General features: G+C 30.9%; 2 protein-coding genes across 6 annotated transcripts in view; one reads left to right on the top strand and one right to left on the bottom strand.

Annotated features, from left to right (window-relative positions):
* Positions 1-22,573, bottom strand: part of LOC107441634 (potassium/sodium hyperpolarization-activated cyclic nucleotide-gated channel 2-like) — a 106,459-nt gene that overhangs the window by 66,464 nt on the left and 17,422 nt on the right. For all 4 annotated transcript variants that reach the window (XM_016054976.4, XM_087165423.1, XM_087165422.1 and 1 more), the window contains 2 exons: positions 7,719-7,953; positions 2,874-3,103 (listed from right to left, as the gene is read on the bottom strand). In XM_016054976.4, coding sequence (XP_015910462.3) covers positions 2,874-3,103; positions 7,719-7,953 — 465 coding nt within the window. The remainder of the gene's footprint in view (positions 1-2,873; positions 3,104-7,718; positions 7,954-22,573) is intronic.
* The window catches only part of LOC107441660 (unconventional myosin-Ie), a 153,934-nt gene continuing 139,309 nt past the window's right edge, over positions 7,949-22,573 (top strand). The window contains exon 1 of one of the 2 annotated variants that reach the window (XM_087165420.1): positions 7,949-8,088. In XM_087165420.1, coding sequence (XP_087021546.1) covers positions 8,086-8,088 — 3 coding nt within the window. In that variant the 5' untranslated portion in view covers positions 7,949-8,085. Of the gene's footprint in view, positions 8,089-21,261; positions 21,857-22,573 lie in introns of those variants that run through there. The other variant, XM_087165421.1, reaches the window with a different exon arrangement.

Genomic DNA, 22,573 nt, shown 5'->3' with positions numbered 1-22,573 from the left:
TCAAAAACACAGCAAGAAAAATCATAAGCAATTGCGAAACCTCAATCCTTCCATTCCCTCCCCCCCCCTTAAAGCATTATTACGCAGTATGTGCTCCATAATAATATCCTCTTTTCGACTCTATTTTTGTCCCTCTAGTGATGCGGACGAAAATTGTGATCTTTTTGGCATCTTGCCAACGGTCTTCAAAGGCGACCGCCTCGTCTTTCCACATGATACTCCACTCCCTCCGCCCCCCAAGGAGCAAATCATGTTGATACATGCTCTGCCGCCTCCGCTCAAAACGTTCGGTCAAGTGTAGTTTTTTTATCGCCATCTTCCCAATATTCCAAGCATCTCTTTTACAGATTTGGAATGTTTTTTGGGAAGAAAAAAGGAAAATTGATTTGGGATAAATTGCCTTGAAATGGGGAAAATTTCATTTGGGACTGAGGTTTATTAGGCTTGTGAATTAATTTGAATTATTCGGGATCGTTTAGTAAGTATTAAGGGAAAGTTAAATAAATCAAAAAATATATTTCTTTATTAGTTTCTTTTTTCGCTTAATATTTTTTTTTTTTTTTTTTTTTTTTTTTTTTTTTTGAAAATGCCATTCAATATATCTCAAAATCTATAGATTAAGAGTCAATGATCAATTTCCATTCAATCATTGTTAAAAAATAATTTGCATAGCAAAACAAATAATCGATGACTAAATCTTTTCGCGCTTTCTAACAATGATAGAGCGATTTTTAAAGATTGTTGTTTACTTAGTGCCACTTGAATATTTATGTTTGTTTATTGCTTTATTTTTTTCATAAACACGAGTGTACAACAGGAAAAAAATGCAAATTAACTGAATTGTATTCAACGCATTTCTTCAAACTTGCAAACCTAAATCATTCGCAATCTCGCAAATAAAATTAATGCTTTCGCTTCGCAACTTGATTACAGTTTTTTTTTTTCATATAAAAAATATTTTGACATTCAAGCTATCTGTCTTTAAGAATTTACATAATCAAGAATAATTAATAAATCAGACATCGAATTGTTAAAGAAATAGTTAACTTTAAAATTACATTATTCCCATTGGTATGGGACAATATTACGCAATTTTCTACAACAATAAAAACTTTTCAAGATCAGACAATAGGAAGATGACATTAAAGAGTTTTTTTTTTTTTCGAAGGGGAGGGGAATATAATGCACCTTTAAATAACGGTGGAGCGTGTTGCTACTTGCTCATTTTCGCTGACTAGAGGGGAGGAGAAGTGTGAGCAATGTTTACGTAACACAGTAGAATTACTTAATAATTTACTTTCCCCCTTATTATTTTTATTTCTTTAAATGCAAAAAAAAAAAAAAAAAAATACGAAACAAGGAATTGCACTCGAAAAAATTTCATGCTTGAAGTAAAAGTCAATTTTGGGTGAAAGAAGAAAATTTCTGAAAGAAGCTTAAGAGGTTAAAAGTTTTAACAACGATAAAAAAAAAAAATTAAATTACACAAAGTTTTATGAAATAATTTAGAACATAAAAATTTTTTTATACTGAATTACACTTTTTATTTGAATTTAAACCTAAAATTACTATACTAGAGTATAAGTCAAAGTAAAAACAAGAAAAGAATAAAGGAAGTGGAATTGTTGTGACGTTCTTAGGTAAGCATAGGCTGAGGTTCGTGATAAGCCTATTTTTTTCCGAAAAAGGCGGATGTGGTGCAGAATTATCAATAAGATGCCTACTTAATAATTGATCGTCTCCTTTTATTCGTTGCGAACTGCCTAGGTGTTTGTTAACACCAAGATAACTTAATCGACCGTTACTTTGTTCTTCTGCGAGATCTTTTTTTCTTATTTATATACTTAGTTGATAAATTACCACTCATATCAAGGTGTTGATTAAAAGAAGGCGAGGATGCACAATGCACAGAAATGTGGATGTACATCCTCGAGGATGTACAATGAAAAAGAATCACGGGTCACCCTGAATAACTTTTGATCAAATGATCGGACTTTCACGTACATTTTTGCTCATAATTATAAAATTCGTTTACCCAAAGATAATTCCATGCTATATATATATATATATATATATATATATATATAACACATTATTATTATTTTCTCAAATAATAGTATAAAAATTTGAAATGCATCTCGACTCCAAAAGATTCTATGGATGCTGTTTTCTACATAAGGGTGCACAGAAAGCTCTTGACTGCCTATACTTCCAGCTTACTGTTTCCGGGGTGTTTTGAAGCGATTTGGCTCACAACGTGATCATTGTGTTTTGAAATTCCCTTGAGTAGTATTTCTTGTATAAGCGTTTTTGTTAACGGATTTATTATTTGAGTTTTTAAAAAAATCGTTATAAGAATCTTCATTTGAGGACCTGTGATTTCCGAACGCAAGAATCGTCATTCGATTAAAAAAAATCATTTTAAGACACTTCTTGCTTTGTCAGCAAAATGCCAACTTTGAAATTTAAACCTAAGTGATAATTTGTTAAATAATCTAACCTCGCTGCTCAAACAATTTGGTAACACTAACGTATGATGGTGTACGGCTTGCAACAAGAGCAAACAGTAATAAACAAGTAAAAAGTGGCCAAATCGGGACTACCAAAAAAGCGAGTTCTTTCTAAATCTAGCAACCATGTCACCTTTTTTAACAATACATATCTAAATAACTAAAACAAACTTTCAATTTTCACAAAATTTCGCAAATTCGCCAGAAATACTTAATATCATTAATATCGTATGAAATACTGCAGATTTGAGCTCAGAAATTATATGACTTATTAAGAACAAAATTATCTGTTTGTAGATATCTGGTCGCAGAATAAGCAGCTGTATACTTTCTAATAGGAAGTAGATGAGGAAAGATTGTTACCTGAACTTGCTGCATGGATGTATAACCCAGTGTCCTGCAGCCTTCTGACGTATCCTCTCCTTCATGAGGGCTTTTTTACTGCCGAACAGTTTCATCGCGAGTTTGTTGTCGGAAGGTTGAAAGAGAGCCTCCAGTTGACTTCGCATGAAGGAGGCAGCCTTCGCCTCGCCTATCACCGGACCCAGCTCCTCCTTCGGCGTCCCATACAACGAGTCTCCTTCCGTCTCCTCCTGAAAAAACACATGAACACCTTGTATCACACAGAAAAAGATAAATATTTACAAACCAACTTTTTTTAAACAATGAAATCGAACTCCTGGATGGGGTGGTTATTTTATTTATAACTATTTATTAAAGGAGAGGTAAAAAGCAATTGAGATTTGAGAAAAATCTTGCAAAGGAGAAATGTTTAGAAGACTGATTAAAAAAAAATTTACCAATCTTAATATTTTTCTATTACTGTTGTGCTGAAAAGTTTTCGAACAAATAAATTTTAAAATATAACTCAAATTCAAGCTTCATTTTTCGATTTTGAGTATGCTTGTAAAATGCCATCACCTTCGCTCAACCAAAAAATATACATAGGGGAAGAAATCTAGCTTTCATTGAAATGATGTAAACCAGTCCCCCAAGATTAGGTGCGATCCCTATGTATAAGGGGAAAAAACAATATTTAGGGGCCACGACGCAGCAGGGGTTCTTGAAATAGGTTTGTGCCCTAATCTCTTCCAAACCAATATTGGAACTGGCGAAACTTTGGGTTGAAGAAGAAAGTTTTTCTTTTTAACGTAGGCTTGTTCTGTATTTTTATAATATTGATAAACAGTACTGTACTATTAATTAAAATATTTCTTATATCATCTAACACATTTTCATAAAGAAAAAAAAGAATAAAATGGTGGTTTGTGGGTAGCAGCGTACCCAATCATGCCTGTAGAGTAACCCAACTACGGGTTCACAGGTGACGTATCTCTTCTCCTGACTGTAACTTTAGTTCTTTTGCGCATGCGTTGGATCTTAAAACATATGATGCTCTTCTGAATCTGTTTATGTTGCTCACCCTGTAAGTTGTTTTTCTGGTTCAGCGTACCGCACCGAAACAATTCCAAGCGTTAGTTACGTATTCGAAGAGCTGGACTTCTTCGCCTTTTTATATTTTTTGGTTCAAACATGGCCAAGCACCTAGCCCCATATTTAAGGCTCTATCTTACGGTCATGATTGTAGTGCCATGTAATTTTATTCATAAATATTGCATTAATCGTAATAAGTTTCTCTAAAAGTTAACATAGGAAAGGGAAAAAAATTGAGTTAAATAAACCACTATAATTTACTGTACCATTTTTCTTAAAAGTATGTAAATTTTTAGCTTTATGTCTTGAAATAAATTCACTTAAAAATCATAAAAACTTTTAATTAATTTAAAAAATCTTGAATTGAATTAAAATAAAATATGCGCTCTTTTTAAAAAGAAAATGAGAACGTCATAAAAGAAATGAAAACATCAAATGCATTTTTCTATACAACGTGGAGTTGAATTTAAAATAAATAGTAGAAAAATATATATGCACTAATCAAAGTATGTGTCCACTCATTATTACACATCATATATATCATAACTAGGACTGGGCGATATTAGAAATTATATATCGTGATATATCGTCAGTTTTGCATCGCGATATAGCGATGTATCGCGATATAGTATTTTTGAATTTCATTTACTTTAAGGCACAGAAAGTCAGATTTCTATCAAGACTTCATACGCATATTGATTTAAATCAATTTATAAATTTGAAAATATATATGTTTTTCTAAAGAAAGATATTAAATAAATTGACTAAGATGTACAAATCTTACTTAAAATATTTATTGAAAAAATGTGTGTAGATACAGAATGAAATATTTGCACTTCTTTATCGTTTATAAGGTATAAGCAGTCTTAATTTAAGTTAACCCCTAAAACACCCTTAATGAAATAAAATATTGTTATTAAACAAAAGCTGATTTTAAAATTTCAAAATATATTTTAATTAAAATAAAAGTTAGATTGACTAAAAGCCGAAGTTTAAAATTAAAAATGTTCGAATTTTAAACTAAAAAGTAAACATAAGAATTGTAATAATTTCTTAAAATTTTCGTTCTCTGAAAGATTTCTCAGTTTAAAAATAAAAAGGGAATTTTATAAAGATATCTAGCTGAAATTATTGAAAGAAAATTTAAAAAATTAAAAAAAAAGTTTGTTAAGAAATTCATTATACACTTAAAACAAAGTGTTAAAAATATTTTTTTTTTAAAAAAAAGAAACTTTTTTTAACAAATCAATATTTGCTTGTACTATTATGCGTAAATAATTACAGAATTATTAAGTTCGATCGTAATTTTCAAATTCTTAATGAAGAAGTAAACACAAGTTTTGTTATATTTTCTAAAAATGATCACACAAATAACAAAAGATTTCTTAGTTTAAAAATAAAAAAATAAATAAAAGTGAAATTTATCAATATATTTACCTAACAGCATAGGAACAAAATTTAAAAAATAAGTTCGTTAAAAAATTATTTGTATGCTTAAAACAAAGAGCTAAATAAATTTTAGAAAAAAATGCTTCTTAAACACTATTTTTATTATTATTTCATATAAATAATTAAATTAAATTAAATAATGAACGAACGAAAAACAAAGTAAGGCAAAGTTTCTTAATTAAATTCTTAAAAATAAAAACAAAAGAATTGTGATATTCGGTAATATATTTAGCTAATTAACTAATAATATAAAACGAAAATTAAAAAAAAATAATGATTTTACTCTCTAATAAAACGAAGTAGTAATTGATAAAAAAAAAAAAAAGAAAAAAGAAATGAATAAAATTCGCAAGCTTTTCAAATTCTTTTGAACAAATAAAGTTTATTGACTTATGTCCAAAAAATAAGTTTTGTTTTAACTTTATTTCTAAAAATAAAAACAACTCAAGATTTATAAATTTAAAATCAGTAATAGAAGCCCATTAAATTATTAGAAGTTTTATCCGAAAGGTTTTTAATAAATTAAAAGAAAGTAAAAAAATAACCTAACAAATTTATTTACTTTGTAATTTAATTCCTTATGGGTGCCTTAAATTAGATTTCCGATAATTTTCACATTTAAAAATATAAAAAAAGTTTTGTCAGAAAATAAAGAAAAAACTTACCTAATTAATGAAGAAACTTTTCTTTATAAATTCTTTTCAATAATAGATTGCGTTCAGAACAAGGTTACGACGGCGATCACGAAGTTAATCCCATTGAAAATAATCTACAAGAAACGATTTCAAATCGCGAAGTTGCGAAAACGAACATGTGATATAACGATATAAGGTCTCAAAAGTGATTCTGATTCTACCGCTCATCAGTCAAGGCCGTCTCAACATAACGAAACAATATCGTCTTCCACAGCGCGAGTTGGCATCGGAACGTAAGAGAAAGTCCTTGCATATATCGCTATATCGTTATATCGTCTTCTTCACTCGACGGCTTAAATCAGATTTCTGATGCATCACTTGGAATGAAAGTTGCTGTATCGGTTTGCCGATATAGGCGTTAAATCGATATGTCGCGATATATCGATTTATAGCCCAGTCCTAATCATAACACATCATTATGACATGTTATAAATTCATTATTTAAATTCAACACGCTTAAAAGAGTTGAAAAAATTACTTCCAGGACTCAAAGTTATCACAAGTATTAATATTGTGAAAAATATTGATATGTGAATTTAAAAAAGTATTAATATTGAGAAAAAAAACTATGAAACAAATATTATCTCAAAATATTAATCAATAAATTTATGAACATATGCAACAAAAGAATCACAGGAAACAAATTAATGTTGGATAGAGATTATTTAAATAAATATATTATCTAAAAATAGTAGTTAATGATCTCATAATTACTATTTCTCCCAAAGTTAATGTAGGAAAAGTAAAATAAAGTTTGAACTAAAGAAACTCTGATACTTAACTATACGATTTTTTTCTTCCAAATCTGCATTTTTTTTTTAAATTTATGACTCGAAAATATATCAGGGATGATTGTGGTCCAACTCAAAAATCCTGAAAATTTCTTGAGTAATAAATTCTTGAGTTTATAAATTTAAATCATTGAAATTTTCAAAACATGATAATCTAAATGAACTATATGCAGCATAATTTAAATTAATAATTATGTGTAAGCTTACTTTTATCTCTAATCACATTTATTATTCTATCAGAAAAAATATTTACAAATGAAAGAGAATCCAAGTATAAATTTTAGTTCTAATACTTTTAAATAAAATATACAAGAATTTTTATATATAAATGTGATCGATGATTTCTTGAAACTTCTGGACTTTGGATTTCCGGAAACTTTCGGATCACGGTTAATGAAAAATCCGGAAATCTGGATTTTTTCCGGAGCACAATCACCTCTGATATATTGAATTTATTATCTTTTATCAGAAATTTGCCGTAATTTGAATCAGTTTTTAAAAAAAAAAACTTAAAATCAAAATAAAATATGTGTCAAGAAAGTGAACAAAAAATAGATGAGGTACAATGCATTTCCTTAAACAGCGTGGGGGTTAAACTTAAAATAAACAGTTAAAAATACATACGAACTGAAGATGTTAATCCACACATTTTTATATACACACACATTATACAGTTATTATTTGGATTCAAACGAGGGAGAGGGTTGAAAAAAATCACTTTCTAAATCCATGACACAAAAGTCACCATCCAGTGTTAAAAAAGATAGTAAACGTCACAACATCTTGTCAAGTGTTATGAATTTTGACAAGCCATTGGCCCTCTCTGCCAAAAGTCTTACCTTCTTGAAGGTGATGTCGGGAGTGATGTAATCGTTAACGGGGTCACCAAGTGCCGTCACCACCGAGTCAGTGCAAGTGTTGGTGTTGTCGATGGAGATCTTGATGGAATCGTGGCGGCACAAGGGCGGTACCATCACTTCTGCTCCGGACTCCTCCGTTCCACTGCTGTTCACGCGTCCGTTAGCCAGTCGGAGGAAGGGGCGTTTACCCCCCTGCTCCATGACACTCAAGCCCCTGCAATAAAATAACAAACGATCAACACTAGGTGGAGGTATTTAAAGAGGATCTGGAAAACCGCAGGAATGTCGGGACATGCAAGAGTCATAGTTTTCTTGGGAGGCAGGATGACCCCCTGGGAAGAATGCAATGGTAAGAATTTATTAACTCTTCAGCGAATCCCAGAGAAAAAAAAAGCACCTCAAAAAATGCACCGTAAAAAGCACCTAATTAACTGCTATATAAAGTTAACATCCAATTCGATTTGGGCCGTTGAACACGAATTTAGCTTTCCGACGCAGAATTTTCATTCAGCATATTTTTCCTACTTTTTTATTGTTATTTTGTATTAATTTAGGTCAAAATAACTAAAAAATAATTCTGTTAAGCATTTTAATAAATGGTTATGAAATATAGCATGAAATACCGAGGACATCCAAATGCAGCTCACTTCCAAATAATAATTTTTCAAAATTGCAATTATTTTGATCAAAGCTAAACAGTCATCATTGAAATTTCTTTAATTTAAAAATCAATTATTGATAAATTTTTGAGTGTAACAGCGGAAGAAAAAAAATATGTAAGAGGAACACTGGAGTCTCATCTGCGTCAAAGGGATATTGTAATTAAATAAATAATCATTCGGACGTAATTAGATATTTTTTAAAGAAATTAATTAAGATTCAAAGTTTAGTTTGAAGCTCACTGAAACAACTTTCAGCAATTTATATAATTTTAATTTTTAATGCAATTATATAATATAATATAATGGTATTAAAAAATGTATAATTTAACAGTTGTCTCTCAAGAAGTTAATCTTTTCATGAATCAAACATTTACTAGCATAATAAAGTACTTCATTTTAGTGCAATTTTTTTAAAAAATAACTAATAGTAAAATCATTATTTGTATGTTATTATATCACAATATAATAAGAGTAATCAGTGAAATTTAGAACAATTTTAGAACTGCTTAAGAATCCGTATTAATTTGTTAAATAATATGAAGTGGGGAAAATTCTTTTTCGTAAACTTTAAATTAATCCTAAGAATTCTTTTTTATTTGTTATTCCGTATTAGATTCCTTATTAGTTTGTTGTTCTTTATTAGAGTCCTTATTAATTTGTTACTCATTGTTATAATCCTTATTTATTTGTTATAATCCTTATATATTTGTTATTCCTTATTAGAATCTTTATTAGTTTTTTAATCCTTATTAATTATAAGACTTCTTATTTATTGCTTATGAATCCGTATTAATTTGTTAAATAGTATGAAGTGGGGGAAAGTACCTTTTCGTAAACTTTAAAATAATCATTTTATAATAATTAAAAAGAAAACAAATTTCACTCGAAGGAATATTTCATGAAATTATATTCCGGCCCAAATAAAATCGGTCCTTAAATTCATATAATTACTAACTGAGTATGCTTTTTTTTTCAGAGTCTTTTCTATTTAGTGCTTTTTCTTTCATTGTCCCCTCCCCCCGATAGAATGTTACAACTCTGGGAATAATTGTATGGAATTTTCACTGTTATACACTACTTTCGCATTGAACTAAACTAGTATTTATTCAGGAACGTAAAAGTGTTAGAGTGGGACTAACAATCACAGGGTTAAAATGTTTATATATTTTGTTTTTATATTTTATAGCTATCGTTGAACATCCAACCCAATTTTGAGTATACGACTAATAATGTTCAACTCCGTAGCATTGTAATTTTGAACCTAATCCTAGAGGACAAAAGAACTCTAGACTAGGGAACTCCTTGATCAAGTATTGGGAGCATCAATTTTTGTATATAATGAAAAAACTGCAATTATTTTTAATTTTCAAAAAAAAAAAATATTTTCTTAAAGAGGCAAAAAAAATCCAAAAGTGTATTTTTTTCTTCCTAAAAGCCGAAAGTACTAAAGGCGACTAAAGGAATAAACCTTTTTTACTCAAAATGAACTTAAAAAATTTTAATGTATTAGTTTTGTTGAAGTCATATTTTGTACTATAAAATTAGATATACTAAAAGTACGAAATTACACTTTTATACAAATAATTTCTAAAAGAGTTGTGATAATTTTGTATGTTGTGTACACGACATTTGGTAAATTCAAAATAACGCAAGATATTCAAATAAGTTTCAAAAAAGTGCTTCAGGCACCATTACTAGAAACATCGAACGAATTTATGGAACAATTACTAGAAAAGTTGATAAAATACCGTTTCGTATCAAAAGAAACGATTTCTTAAAACTGTTTTGTAATTGCATTAATAAATGTAACTAATGGTATTTTTAATCCAAATATTTAATGAAAGAGAAAATAAATGTCACAGTTAAATAGTATCTGTGACGTGCTTAATTAGAAATGTGCGAAATATTATGCCCAAAACAAACAACGGAATATTGCTTTGGAAGGGGGAGGAGAATTTACATTGTTATGAGGGTGTTAATATCATCACATTTGTTATCAAATGTCATCCAAATGTCACTTTGTTTAGGTGTGTAGGTTGAAAAGTGTGACAGTAAATTGTATTCTAGTTTATTTTTATTTTTAGCTTGTTTCCTTCTTTATTCGAAGTATTTATATAGGCATGTCTACCCAGTTGACAAAAACCAAATTTCATGAGATTTCTAGAGTAACATCATTAAAACAAATTTATATGTATGTATATATATATATATATATATATATATATATATATATATATATATATATATATATATATATATATATATATATATATATATATATATATATATATATATATATATATATATATATATATATATATATATATATATATATATATATATATATATATATATATATATATATATATATATATATATATATATATATATATATATATTCTTTTTATAAAATATATATATATATATATATATATAAAATTCTTTTTAGTGCTCCTCACACTATTGTATTGATATATTTTGCTTTGGTTATCTTGATACAATATTAGAAAGCACTCCTTTTTGCGGATATAATTGCGCGAGATGATGAAAAGATTATATCTTTTATTTTCCGGATTTTTATTAATTATTTTTCCTTTTTTTCGGATTTTTTTTCTTTCCGGTTTCTTGTTATTTTTATTTTCATTATTATTTTTCTATTCCCCCTTTTTTTTATTGTTCTGTAATTTTTTCCATGTTCTCATATATATATATATATATATATATATATATATATATATATATATATATATATATATATATATATATATATATATATATATATATATATATATATATATATATATATATATATATATATATATATATATATATATATATATATATATATATATATATATATATATATATATATATATATATATATATCATCATGAATGACCGAAATCAAGAGAATGTCGACTTTCTCTGGTAAATGTCAACAATCACATAGTCATTTTGGCGAATGTCCGAAATATTTGTTATATCCGATTTGATACTATTATATTTATTCGATATTTTAATATCTGCCGAGAATAGATTAGGAGATACGGTGTTAGGAGTACCCGTTAAATACATACCTCGGTTTAATATGTTCATTATTAGTTTATCAAGAAATCAAGATGGATATGAACAAATTTAAAAACCGTTTATTATCTTAAAGTTTAAATAAGTTTAGAAACCTGTGGAACAGAAAAGAGGGGAAATAATAAAATTATAATCTCTAGAATTATTTCTTAAATGAAGCATTATTATCCGCTTAAAAGTGTTCTGATATCAAACAATGTAAGTAAATGAAAACTATAAATTCTATTTAACAATTCAATAGAAATTTTATCAGAAACTTACGATAAATATGAACTGAGGTTAAAAAACGTTTATTCTCTTAAAATTTTAAGAAATTTAATAAATAAATAGAAATGGGGGGGAAATAACGAAATTATTATCTAGAATTATTTATTAAAATAGCACTAATGAAGAAAATAATAAATAACAACACCACTGAAAAAGTGTCTATGAGATATATCGGTTATATAACAAAATAGTTTCGGAGAATCCCTGGCAGAGTACTTGCTTCCTTCGTTTCGCTAAACATTTTGAGGTGCGGTAGTAGCTGGTTCAAATCCCACCGCAAAGCAGCATTTATTTATTTTTATGTCCTTCTCTAACTAGCAATGTCTGTTCATCTACTTGACATGGGCTTATAAACCTCATATTTAACGGTCTCACAAGCATATATATGTATGTGTAAGAAATAAAATAAGTATATATAAAGAAATATCATAACCTTATTTTAATTCTTAATAATAGATTTTATTTTATTTTATAACCGTCGTTGAACAGTCGACCCAATTTTTGGGTTTACGACTGCTATTGTTCAACTCCGTAGCCTTGTAATTTTGAACCCAATCCAGAAGACAAGAGATCTCCTGTATTAAGTATTGGGAGAAATTTGTCTTTGTGGAGGACATTTTTAATGGAACTAACCCGCATTTGCGTTACATGGAGAGGAAAACCACGAGAACCTTCCACGGTTATCCTGACGTCAAGGGGACTCTAACCCATGATCCGTCTACCACTGAGGATATTTCACGTCAACACAGTGGTCGGTGGAAGCCGAATGCGGAATTCGTATCGACCAGACATCGCCGGGATCGAACCCCGGCTCACCTCATTGGAAGGCGAACGCTCTATTCCCTGAGTCATCGCGGCTCTTAATAATAGATTGAAATAAAACTGTGGTGAATCAAGGCATATAGCCCTCGCCTCGCAATGAGGTAACTCGGTATTGAATCTCAGCAATGACATGGTCGCCACGAATTCCGCACCCGACTCTCGCCGACCACAGTGAAAATGTCCTCAGTGGTAGACGGATCATGTCTTAGAGTGCTTTTGCTATCAGGTTAACCGTGGGAGGTTTTCGTGGTCTTCCTCCCCATGTAACTCAAATGCGGGTTAATTCCATCAATAAGTCCTCCACGAAGGCAAATTTCTCCCAATACTTGATCCAGGAGTTACCTTGTCTTCTGGATAGGGTTGAAAATTACGAGGCTACGAAGTTGAACATTGGTAGTCGTAAGCTCAAAATTGTGTCGGCTGTTCAACGACAGTTATAAAATTAAAAATAAATAAATAATGGATTGAAATATACTCGATGTAAATATTTGTTTGACCATTATTAATAGCAAATGTGCTAAAAATTTCCCGATTTGCTCCCGAATTTCTGTAGATTTTTTTTTTCAGCAGTGTTTTACCTCAAAATTTCAGTAGTATTTTCGAATTCTTTGAGATTTGAAAATTTTTGAGTAATATTTTCCAATTCTCTGAGAATTATAAGTTTAGTTGTATTTTCCAATTTCAGGTTTTTCAGTAATATTTTTCAATTCTCTAAGTATTCTATGTTTTTTAGTAATTTTTCGAAATTTCCTTAGAATTACAGGTTTTTCGGTAGTAATTTTATTTTTTTTCTAAAAATTTTAGCTCTTGCATGGCTATTTCGTACTATGTAATGTAATTGAAATGCCTCTCAAAAACTACATCAAAATACTTCTTGAGGAAGTCTTTTTTAATAGAATAAATTTATGTTCCATACTTACAGCTGGTTCCTAAATCCAGATTTTAGAGTATTGTCGCTTAGCATGCTTTTACACTTTGTTTTGTAATTGTAAAAATACTATTATTAACTGAAAATTGATTTTAAGTGAGAAATAAAAATAACGTAAAAAGAAAAATATGTGAAAGTCGCTAAAGGCCAGAAGGAGGGATACAATAGTTGGCTACTTCAATCTTCAGAAAAACTCTCTCCGGAAAGAAATATTTCAACCTCAAAATAAATTCACCATTTATCATAAATTACGGTTGACACCTAGCGTTCGAAAAGAGGAAAAGCGATAAGCATCTTTTCTGAGAACATTTAGGTAACCCGAAAAACCTTCCTCCTCGTTACTTTGCGACAAAAAAATTCACAAAAAATGGTCGTTCTTGAAATGCGCAATCGAAAAAGGAGAAGGTCACGCCCTTCTGAAGAGGGTGACAAATTATTTTGCCACAAAAATAAATAAAAAGAAAAGTTTCATAAAGTATATTTTTGTAAACTAATTTAATTCGCTCTGTCGCACATTACATCCACAAAAAATAAATTAATTAAATTTTAAAAAAAATTGGTTTAACGTTAAACTCTAATATCGGTATGAGCTCTAATATCGTTCACTATATATCCTGTACCTAATATCGTTAAACTTACTAAAATTAAATTTTAATAATAATGAACCATGATCTCGTTAATCCTATATCCAAGTCCTAATATCATTAACCCTAATAACGTTGAACTACGATATCGTTAAACCTGTTAATCCTAATAATATTGAAGCATGATCTCCTTAACTCTTTATCCCAGCCCTGTTGTTGTTGTTGTTGTTTCTTATCCTCTAATTGTCTGACGAAGTCAGACAAAATCCAGTAGGTTGTTGACCCTCAAAAAGTCGATTACAAGAAGTGGAGAAGCATATAAGTCCTCTATCCCAGCCCTAATATCATTTACCCTAATAACGTTAAACCATGATGCTGCTAAACCTGTTAATCTTAATAGCAGTGAACCATGATCACGTTAATCCCATATCCTAGGCCTAATATCATTAACCCTAATAACGTTGAATCATGATGTCGTTAACCCTGATAACCCTAATAACATTGAATCATGATGTCGTTAACCTTATATCCTAACTCCTAATGTCAAAAATCCGGATAATATTGAACACTAATATCGATAGCCAATCAGGCAACTCTGGTTCGAATCCCATCGATAGCTGCTCGATTCAAATTCTGCTTCTGGCTTTCACCGACCACAGAGTAAACATGAAATATCCCAAGTGATAGACAGATTAGTGGTTAGAATGCCCTTATCCTAGAACTAACCGAGGAATGTGCGTTAGTTGCTTTAAAAAGTACGAAGGCTAGTTTGTCGCAATGTTTAAAACAGAAGTTCCTTTAGATCTGGTTCAAAATTAGTAGGACGCAGAACTGAACATTGATAGCCGCAAACCCAAAATTGAGTCAGCTGTTTAATTCCAGTTATGAAATAAAATAAAGTAGCGGTGTTTAGCACACTTTTTTCCTTTTTTTCCCAACTAAAATTTTTCTAAGTTTGTCCAAATAAAAGTCCAAAATAATTCTAAGTTTGTTAAATTTTTTTTTAATTAATTGATCAATTTGTACTCGTGGAATGTTTTTGTGTCCCTACCATTTGTTATTTTTCGCAAGCTCTGCTAAAGTTAAACAAATTATTATGCTTGTTTTCCACGTTCAATTTAATTGTTTTTAATGGTGTACTATTTCTCCAAATTTGATGTTTAACAACCCAAAAAACTGTATGAATAAACACTTTTTTCAAGTCAACAGCAAATAGAGATTACAAATACATTTTAAAGGCTGTAAATAAATGAAAAACCCTCATAATGGGGAAAGTTTACACCAACATAACTCACTTTCACACCATAAATTAAGTACTTTCTCTTCCAAAAACACCAATGTTAGAGTGCTTAGCTTATTCACATTTGAATACAAGCTTTTCAAGAATGTGTTAAAGTGTTATTTTATTATCTAGGGAAAACTATGGTTATTAAAAGGGAATCAATATTAGTTTTAAGCTTTCAAATAAATCAAATTGAATAATGATTTTTAAAAGTATGGTTTTGCTTTCAAAATGCCTTTCTTAATCTAGTGAAATGCTCTATAGCAAATGAGTATTTTAATTGAAATATGTCAATTTTTATTCTTCAGTAAGACTTAAATTGAGATAAACTTCCTTTATGCTTTAGATATATCTTTCTGAGTTGTAATAAATTACTACTTGATAAACTATCAAGTTTGTCCTCACTTACCCCAATAGCTTGTAGAAAATCAAACAACCTATTGCACTATACTCTGTTGCAAGCAAAACCTTATGGAGAGAGCCTGTTTGCATCGAACTGGATTCTAAGAACCCAGCGCGAATGTATATCAACATCGCCAACTCTTAAAACGAAGTTGCACTGCCATCTTCGTTGCTTTAAATCGTGCGAAACGCGGGAAATAAAACTCATTGAGTTAAAACTATTGCTTTGTTTATAAGAATTAATAAAAATAATATTTAAAAATTGTAAAAAAATATACGACTTTCTGTTTACCTTTGAAGAAATTGATGAAAGAATAATAAACGTTGTTTCTTGCAGACGATTTTCTTAAAAGCGAAACAGAAGTTAAAAAAATTCTTTACTTGACATTTGATTTGCTAAGGGCAAGTCAGCATAAGACGTGCTATTTTTAGGGGTACAATCAAATCCAATGCTTTTGGAACGTCATATAGTTGTTTCTTTTTCAATGCTCTTATTTATCGAAATATGTCGTCAAGTCTAGGATTCCAGTAAGACTACGAAACTATAACCCTTTTTTAATAATTGTAACGTAAGAGATGGCACGAATAAAATTTCTGTCCAGTGAGTTTAACTTTTAAAAGCTTTTATATTGTTTTGAAAGTATATTTATTTAATTTGATAACTAAATAAATCGGAGCTATGAGCTATCACCGATGATTACTTAAATCCTACACCACAATAGTCTTTTCTTAACTTGCAACAGAGTATAACAGCCGTTTATTTATTGCTCACATAACGTATTCAGTTTTATGAAATTGTGCAGCAGTGCTAGGAATATTGAAGGCTTACGTGTATATATCAGCATATTTTGTATAATTTTATAACCATCGTTGAACAGCTGACCCAATTTTTCAGTTTGCGACTACTAATGTTCAACTCCGTAGCCTTGTAATTTTGAACCCAATTTAGAAGACTAGGGAACTCCTGGATCAAATATTGGGAAAATTTTTCCTTCGTGGAAGACTTTTTGGTGGAACTAACCTACATTTGCGTTACATATAGAGGAAGACCTCGAGTACCTCCCACGGTTAGCTTGACGGCAAGGGGACTCTAACCCATGATCCGTATACCACTGAGGATATTTCATGTCAGCACCGTGGTCGGTGCAAGGCGGAGACTGAATTCGTACCGACCAGCCATCGTTGGGATTGGAACACGGTTCACCTCATTGGAAGGCGAGCGCTCTATCCCCTGAGCCATCACGGCTCTATATCAGCATATTATTAAAACTGAGAAGAGGGGGAAAAAGTGCATGACAAATTGTAATAATAATAATAATAATAATCTTCGAAATAGACTTCGCTTAACAGAACTATTTGGATGATTCATATTCTTCAATTGTTCTTACAAGCAAAATCTGCTGAATAAATGGGTAACAAATAAGTTAATTTGTAATAAGAAGTAGAGAGAAGATCATAGAAAATTTTAATTTAAATTTAAATTAAATGAAAATTTAAATTTAAACTGATTTCAGTTTGTTTATTGCGTTATGGACCATATGAATCTAATTAATACTATTTTCAGCTTAGAAATAAAATCGAAGGGTGAATGAAATTAATTGAATTTATTTAATGTTTGATCCTAAAGTAGGTGTTATTATTTTCAAGCAGCGAATCACATCATTCATATCTATTTTTTTTTTCTCTTAACAAAGCAATAAATCATTAAAAAAAAGGTTACAGTAAACATGTTTACTTCTTGCTTAATGTCAGTCTTTCAGAAAAAAAAGAAGGCAGACTGATAAAAAAGGATACACTTGAACGGTATAAATTTACTTTTTTAACATCCTCTCAGTTAACTGCGTTAATTGCACAATTTCGACCCGCCAAAAACGCGTTTTATGAAGTCAATCTGTGCTCTAGTTTTTTAAACTACCGTTTACAATAGACAGGAAGTTTCAGTACCATTAAGGGGTACTAATTTCCGGTTCTAAAGATATTTTCATTTAAACAGGAGGGTTATCGATGAAGTATGAAGAAGCTGGTACGAAAGTTTCTTCCTGAAAAATGAATTCTTTTTCATTCAATATTTTAGAACAGTGGTACTTTCACTACTAGGAGCTCTTTTTCATACAAAAAAATATTGCACACATCCTTGTATATATATATTGATGTATTTATACATTACAATATCAGCTAGCTCTCAGTTTAGCGATTTCTAAAACGAAACCAACCAAGCTTATTTCTTATTACAGAAAATCACCTGTAGAAGATTAAAAAAAAATCAAAATTAAATATTTTACTAGCTGAAAAACGTCAACCTAAATAGATACAGAGTCGTGCTTAAATAGAGATTTTTTTAATGTGAAAGAATGAAAATCCCAACATAGATATCGAGACTGTTGTCATTATACAAAGCACTGTTAAACAGAAGCTTAAAATTATTTCAGAAAAAAAATCACTTTATTCACTTGTTATGCTGTTGCCACTCAACGCCGTGAAGTACGTTTTAAGATAGTCTTTGGATCGGCGACATCAAACCTCGTAATTTTCTGACTTTACTAGGAAAATTCATATCTTTGTTAAAATTTGGAGATCTCTTTGTTTACATCTCTTTCCGCAGTCACGAAGTTTCTCACCAGATGGCATAGCTATCGAATGGGACTTTATTGAACGTCATTAAGTAGAATTTGCATTTTTTTCACAATTAAATCATAGTAATTTATATTCTTCTAGACTACGTTCCCATTGGCAGTTTGTAAATTAGTACATGATTTAAATAATCTATTGCACCGCAGCGGACTGATCGTTAAGACACGGTTCCCTGTAGAACACCGAAGTCAAGAATCACTACTTTCTGTCAGTGTGCAGGGCGATGACCACTTGGATCAGTCTACGAAGGGAGCAAGGGTGTGTGGTACTGGTCCTCGATAACTGTTCTATCTTAAAGCGCTTTACTTCGTGTGCATGTCATCGGGCTACTTAAATGTGAGTGCCATCCCCTCTGCAGAGGATCAAAATTGTGATGGCATGTCTTCGGATCATCATCAGGGATGTTTCCCAGACAGTCGTCAATAGCCCATTGTGCAGGTCTAGTGCGACGTAAATAAACAACAACAAATAATCTATCATCTTATATTTTGCTTCCAATGCTACCAACTTGCTATTATCTCAGTGTTACTTTCCTGCTTGGATAGTTATATTTTTTACAATCATCATCATTGCTCAGTTTAGAAATTGTTTTAACGTCAAATTGAACCTGTTTCGAGATTACATTGTTACTCGAGAATGTATCCTGCCTACATGTATATTTATATTTGTCTGCTGTCTCTAACATCGTCAATGAAATAACTTATATTTTCCTTTGTGATAATACATTATCCTTGCGTGTCTTATCGTGTACGTACGATTTCGAATTAAAATTATGATCCTGTACCACTTCTAATTAAGGGGTACATCACAGCTTTTAAGAAACAAACCTACATTTTTATGTAGGGACTACCTTCTATTTCGATTTAGAAGAAAAAAGTATGCAAAATTTCTACAGTTAGATAAACGGCGATCTAACACTACCAACCCCTCGTAGAAGGGAGAAAACCTTTACACAGTCACAGTTAAGTAGTCCAAAGGAACGGATATTAGCAGCTCAGTGGATAAAAAATAAGAAACATGTCATAACGTTCAAACTACTAAACTGAGCAGGAAGGAGATAAGAAAGGTGTCACAAAGCTCGAACAGCTGAAGATCTCATTTCTCAATCTTTATTTTATTTTAAAACCGTGTTTGAACAGCCGACTGAATTTAAAGTCTACGACAACCAATTTTCAACTGCTTAACCTTGTAGTTTTGAACCCAATCAAGGCCAAGGAAGCTCCTGTATTTAGCATTGGTACAAACTAGATTTCTTGGAAGAATTTTTTGATAGAACTAACCAGCATTTGCGTTATATGAAGATGAAAACCACGAGAACCTTCTACGGTTAGCCTGACGGTAAGGAGACTCTAACTAATAATCCCTCTACCACTGAAAATATTTTACTTCAGCACTGTAGTCGGTGCAGAATTTGTTTCACCCAGCCAAAGCTGGGTTTCAAACCCGGTTCACCTCATAGGGAGGCGTGCACTCTATCCCCTGAGCCACCACCGTTTCGCATTTCTCGTTTTTGGTAACCCGTGCGATGGCCTTCTCTAGGTGTTACTCTAACCAGTGTTTGCTCTAAAAGGTGTTGCTCTAACCACCGATTCATTTATCACCAAGAATGGTTCATGTTCGAACTGTGTTAAGTGAGATCTTTAGCAATATACGAATCAAACAGTTTTCTCTGGGATCCGAATTTGGATCACATACACCCAAAACAAATTTTCTAATCTCAGATTTATCTCAACGTTTTTCGAAATGTTTTATTTTATGACTGACGTTAAGCGTTTAGCGTCCACTTTGCTGCATCGCCCTCAGCGATTTTGGAGCCCTTAAATATTTACGCACATTTGGGCGGTAGGGAAGCGTGGTGCGGAGACCGAGAGATTACTGCCATACATTTGCTCTTCCAAACAAATTGTGGTATTGAAGACATGCTTGCACCAGTATTTTCTTTGAATTATCGTTATTGACTTCTATTACATTTAATATTTCATAATATATTTCTATTTCATTCGATATAATTATTGAATTTTGCCATCAGTGTATCACAAGAGCAACGTTAATCAAACCTTTTGAAATGGCAGCAATAAGGAAATCGATTATGTATCGCCACAATTAGAAACCAGGGAGTACCAATGGAAAGCAATTGCTCTTTTCCTTGAGGCATTCCGGCTATTTTAACATATTATCTTGATCCTCTAGTCAGCAAAAATAGTTGTTTTCTGAAAAGAAAACTATGTATCTATATATCTACAAATCAAAATCAATTGCGTGAGCGTTTGTCTTACAATATTGCTTTCTCTTTCCTTCGTTTGTAATAGCATCAGAGAAAATAAATGCTGTCTGCATTAGCATACATATTGGTCAAATGCTCAACAGGCGTTTCTGAAAATCATATCATCAATTTGGCGGAGAATGAAAAAAAGAAATTGAGCCAAAAAAGAATTTTCTCTCTCATGAATGGAATAAGTAGTATCTGGCTTGAAGCCACACACCATTTTAGAGTGCAACATTGATGATCACACGAGAGTTCTTGTTGGCACAAAGCCTTTCTCCGCTCCATTGAAGAGTTTTAGCTGAGTACACTGTTTTGGAGTGGTCTTCGTTGTAATAGTTCCTTTTAACCGTTGTCTGAAGGACTCATTTTGTGAGAGAGGTTATTCAAACAGGTAGAAAGGATTGTGATCGGTTTTTACAATATTAATAATGAACATAAATTTTCAAATCGCATACTACTTTTTAATATACAGAAAAAAATCAGCTATAACAATAGTTCAAAATGGCTGAGGCGTCGTGGCTCAGGGGATAGAGGATTTGCCTCCCAATGAGGTGACCCTGGTTCGAAACCCAGCGAAGACCGGTAGATACAAATTCTGCACCTGGCTCTCACCGACCACAGTGCTAACACGAAATATCCTCAGTGGTAGATGAATCATGGGTTTGAGTCCCCTTGCTGTCTGGCTAACCATGAGAGGTTCCGTAGTTTTCATCTCCACGTAATGCAAATGCGGGTTAGCTCCCTCAAAAAGTCCTTCACGAAAGAAAATTTCTTCCTTATACCGGATCCAATAGTTCTCTTGTCTTCTGTAATGGGTTCAAAATTATAAGGCGACGGAATTGAACATTGGTAGTCGTGCACTCAAAATTAGGTCGGCTGCTCAATGACAGTTATAAAATAAAATAAAATTTCCAATAGCAAACAGCGAGGCTGCTGTTGTAAGCTAACTCAAATATTTTATGTTGAAATAGCGGGGAAAATAATTAAGAAATGAAACGAATTAAAATAGATTTTGACGTCATTAATAACCCTGAATGTTGATTTCAATGGCAAACTGGCAAGCTGTCAGAAAGGAAAATAACGGGATATGGTTTATATGCAGTAAAAAGAAAGGGAGTATTATTTTGAAATGCTAAGAACTGTTCCAAAAAATCAGCATAAAGGATTAAGATTGTAAGAAAGAAATAAGGTAAAATTAAAATGTTGTTTATTCTTAACTTTTCTATATTATACCAAAAAAAAGAAAAATGTTTTCCATTTTGATAATTTTTTGTAGCACTTGTGTCACACTCACTTAAACAGCAAAAAAACACATTTCCCTCAAAATTGTAAAAAATAAATAAATAAGAGAATGCATTGTAATAGTGATATTTTACTCATTTTTTCTATAAATTTTTTGTTTGTTTTTTTAATTCGAGCATTTTTACAATGATAAATGTCAACCCAGGTGGGCATTAAAAAAATAAATAAATAAATAAAATTTAGAAAAACGATGATTATTCAAAATTGTTGTTATATCTTGTATTATGTTATACTTATTATATCGAGATTTTACCGTATTTGTCCATAATATAAACACCGAAACCTTTGTCTAACTAGATTTCTGATAGATGTCAAGAAATTTTCAATGGGATCTACGTAATTATGTTACACGTTTCCCAACAATCAAAGAAAAGATATATACGTTTATACCTGTCATCAAAATAGAATGAATAAAAGTAATTCCGTATCTATTTATAAATAATTTCTGCGTACAAGCTCTAGTCTACATTTTATTATTATTTGAGCATTTTTATTCAAAATTAAAACCTTGAAACTAAGCGCAGTGTTATTCTATTACTTTAATAATCAAACGGGAGACCTTTATATCATTTTAACGTGACGTTTTATAGAAAAGAAGACTTAT

The sequence above is a fragment of the Parasteatoda tepidariorum genome, chromosome 6, assembly GCF_982258835.1.
Source record: "Parasteatoda tepidariorum strain Cologne lab strain chromosome 6, Ptep-v5.0, whole genome shotgun sequence".
In the NCBI taxonomy this organism is placed as follows: domain Eukaryota; kingdom Metazoa; phylum Arthropoda; class Arachnida; order Araneae; family Theridiidae; genus Parasteatoda; species Parasteatoda tepidariorum.
The sequence above is the reverse complement of the archived record's forward strand: the minus strand, read 5'-3'. Positions and strand labels throughout refer to the sequence as shown.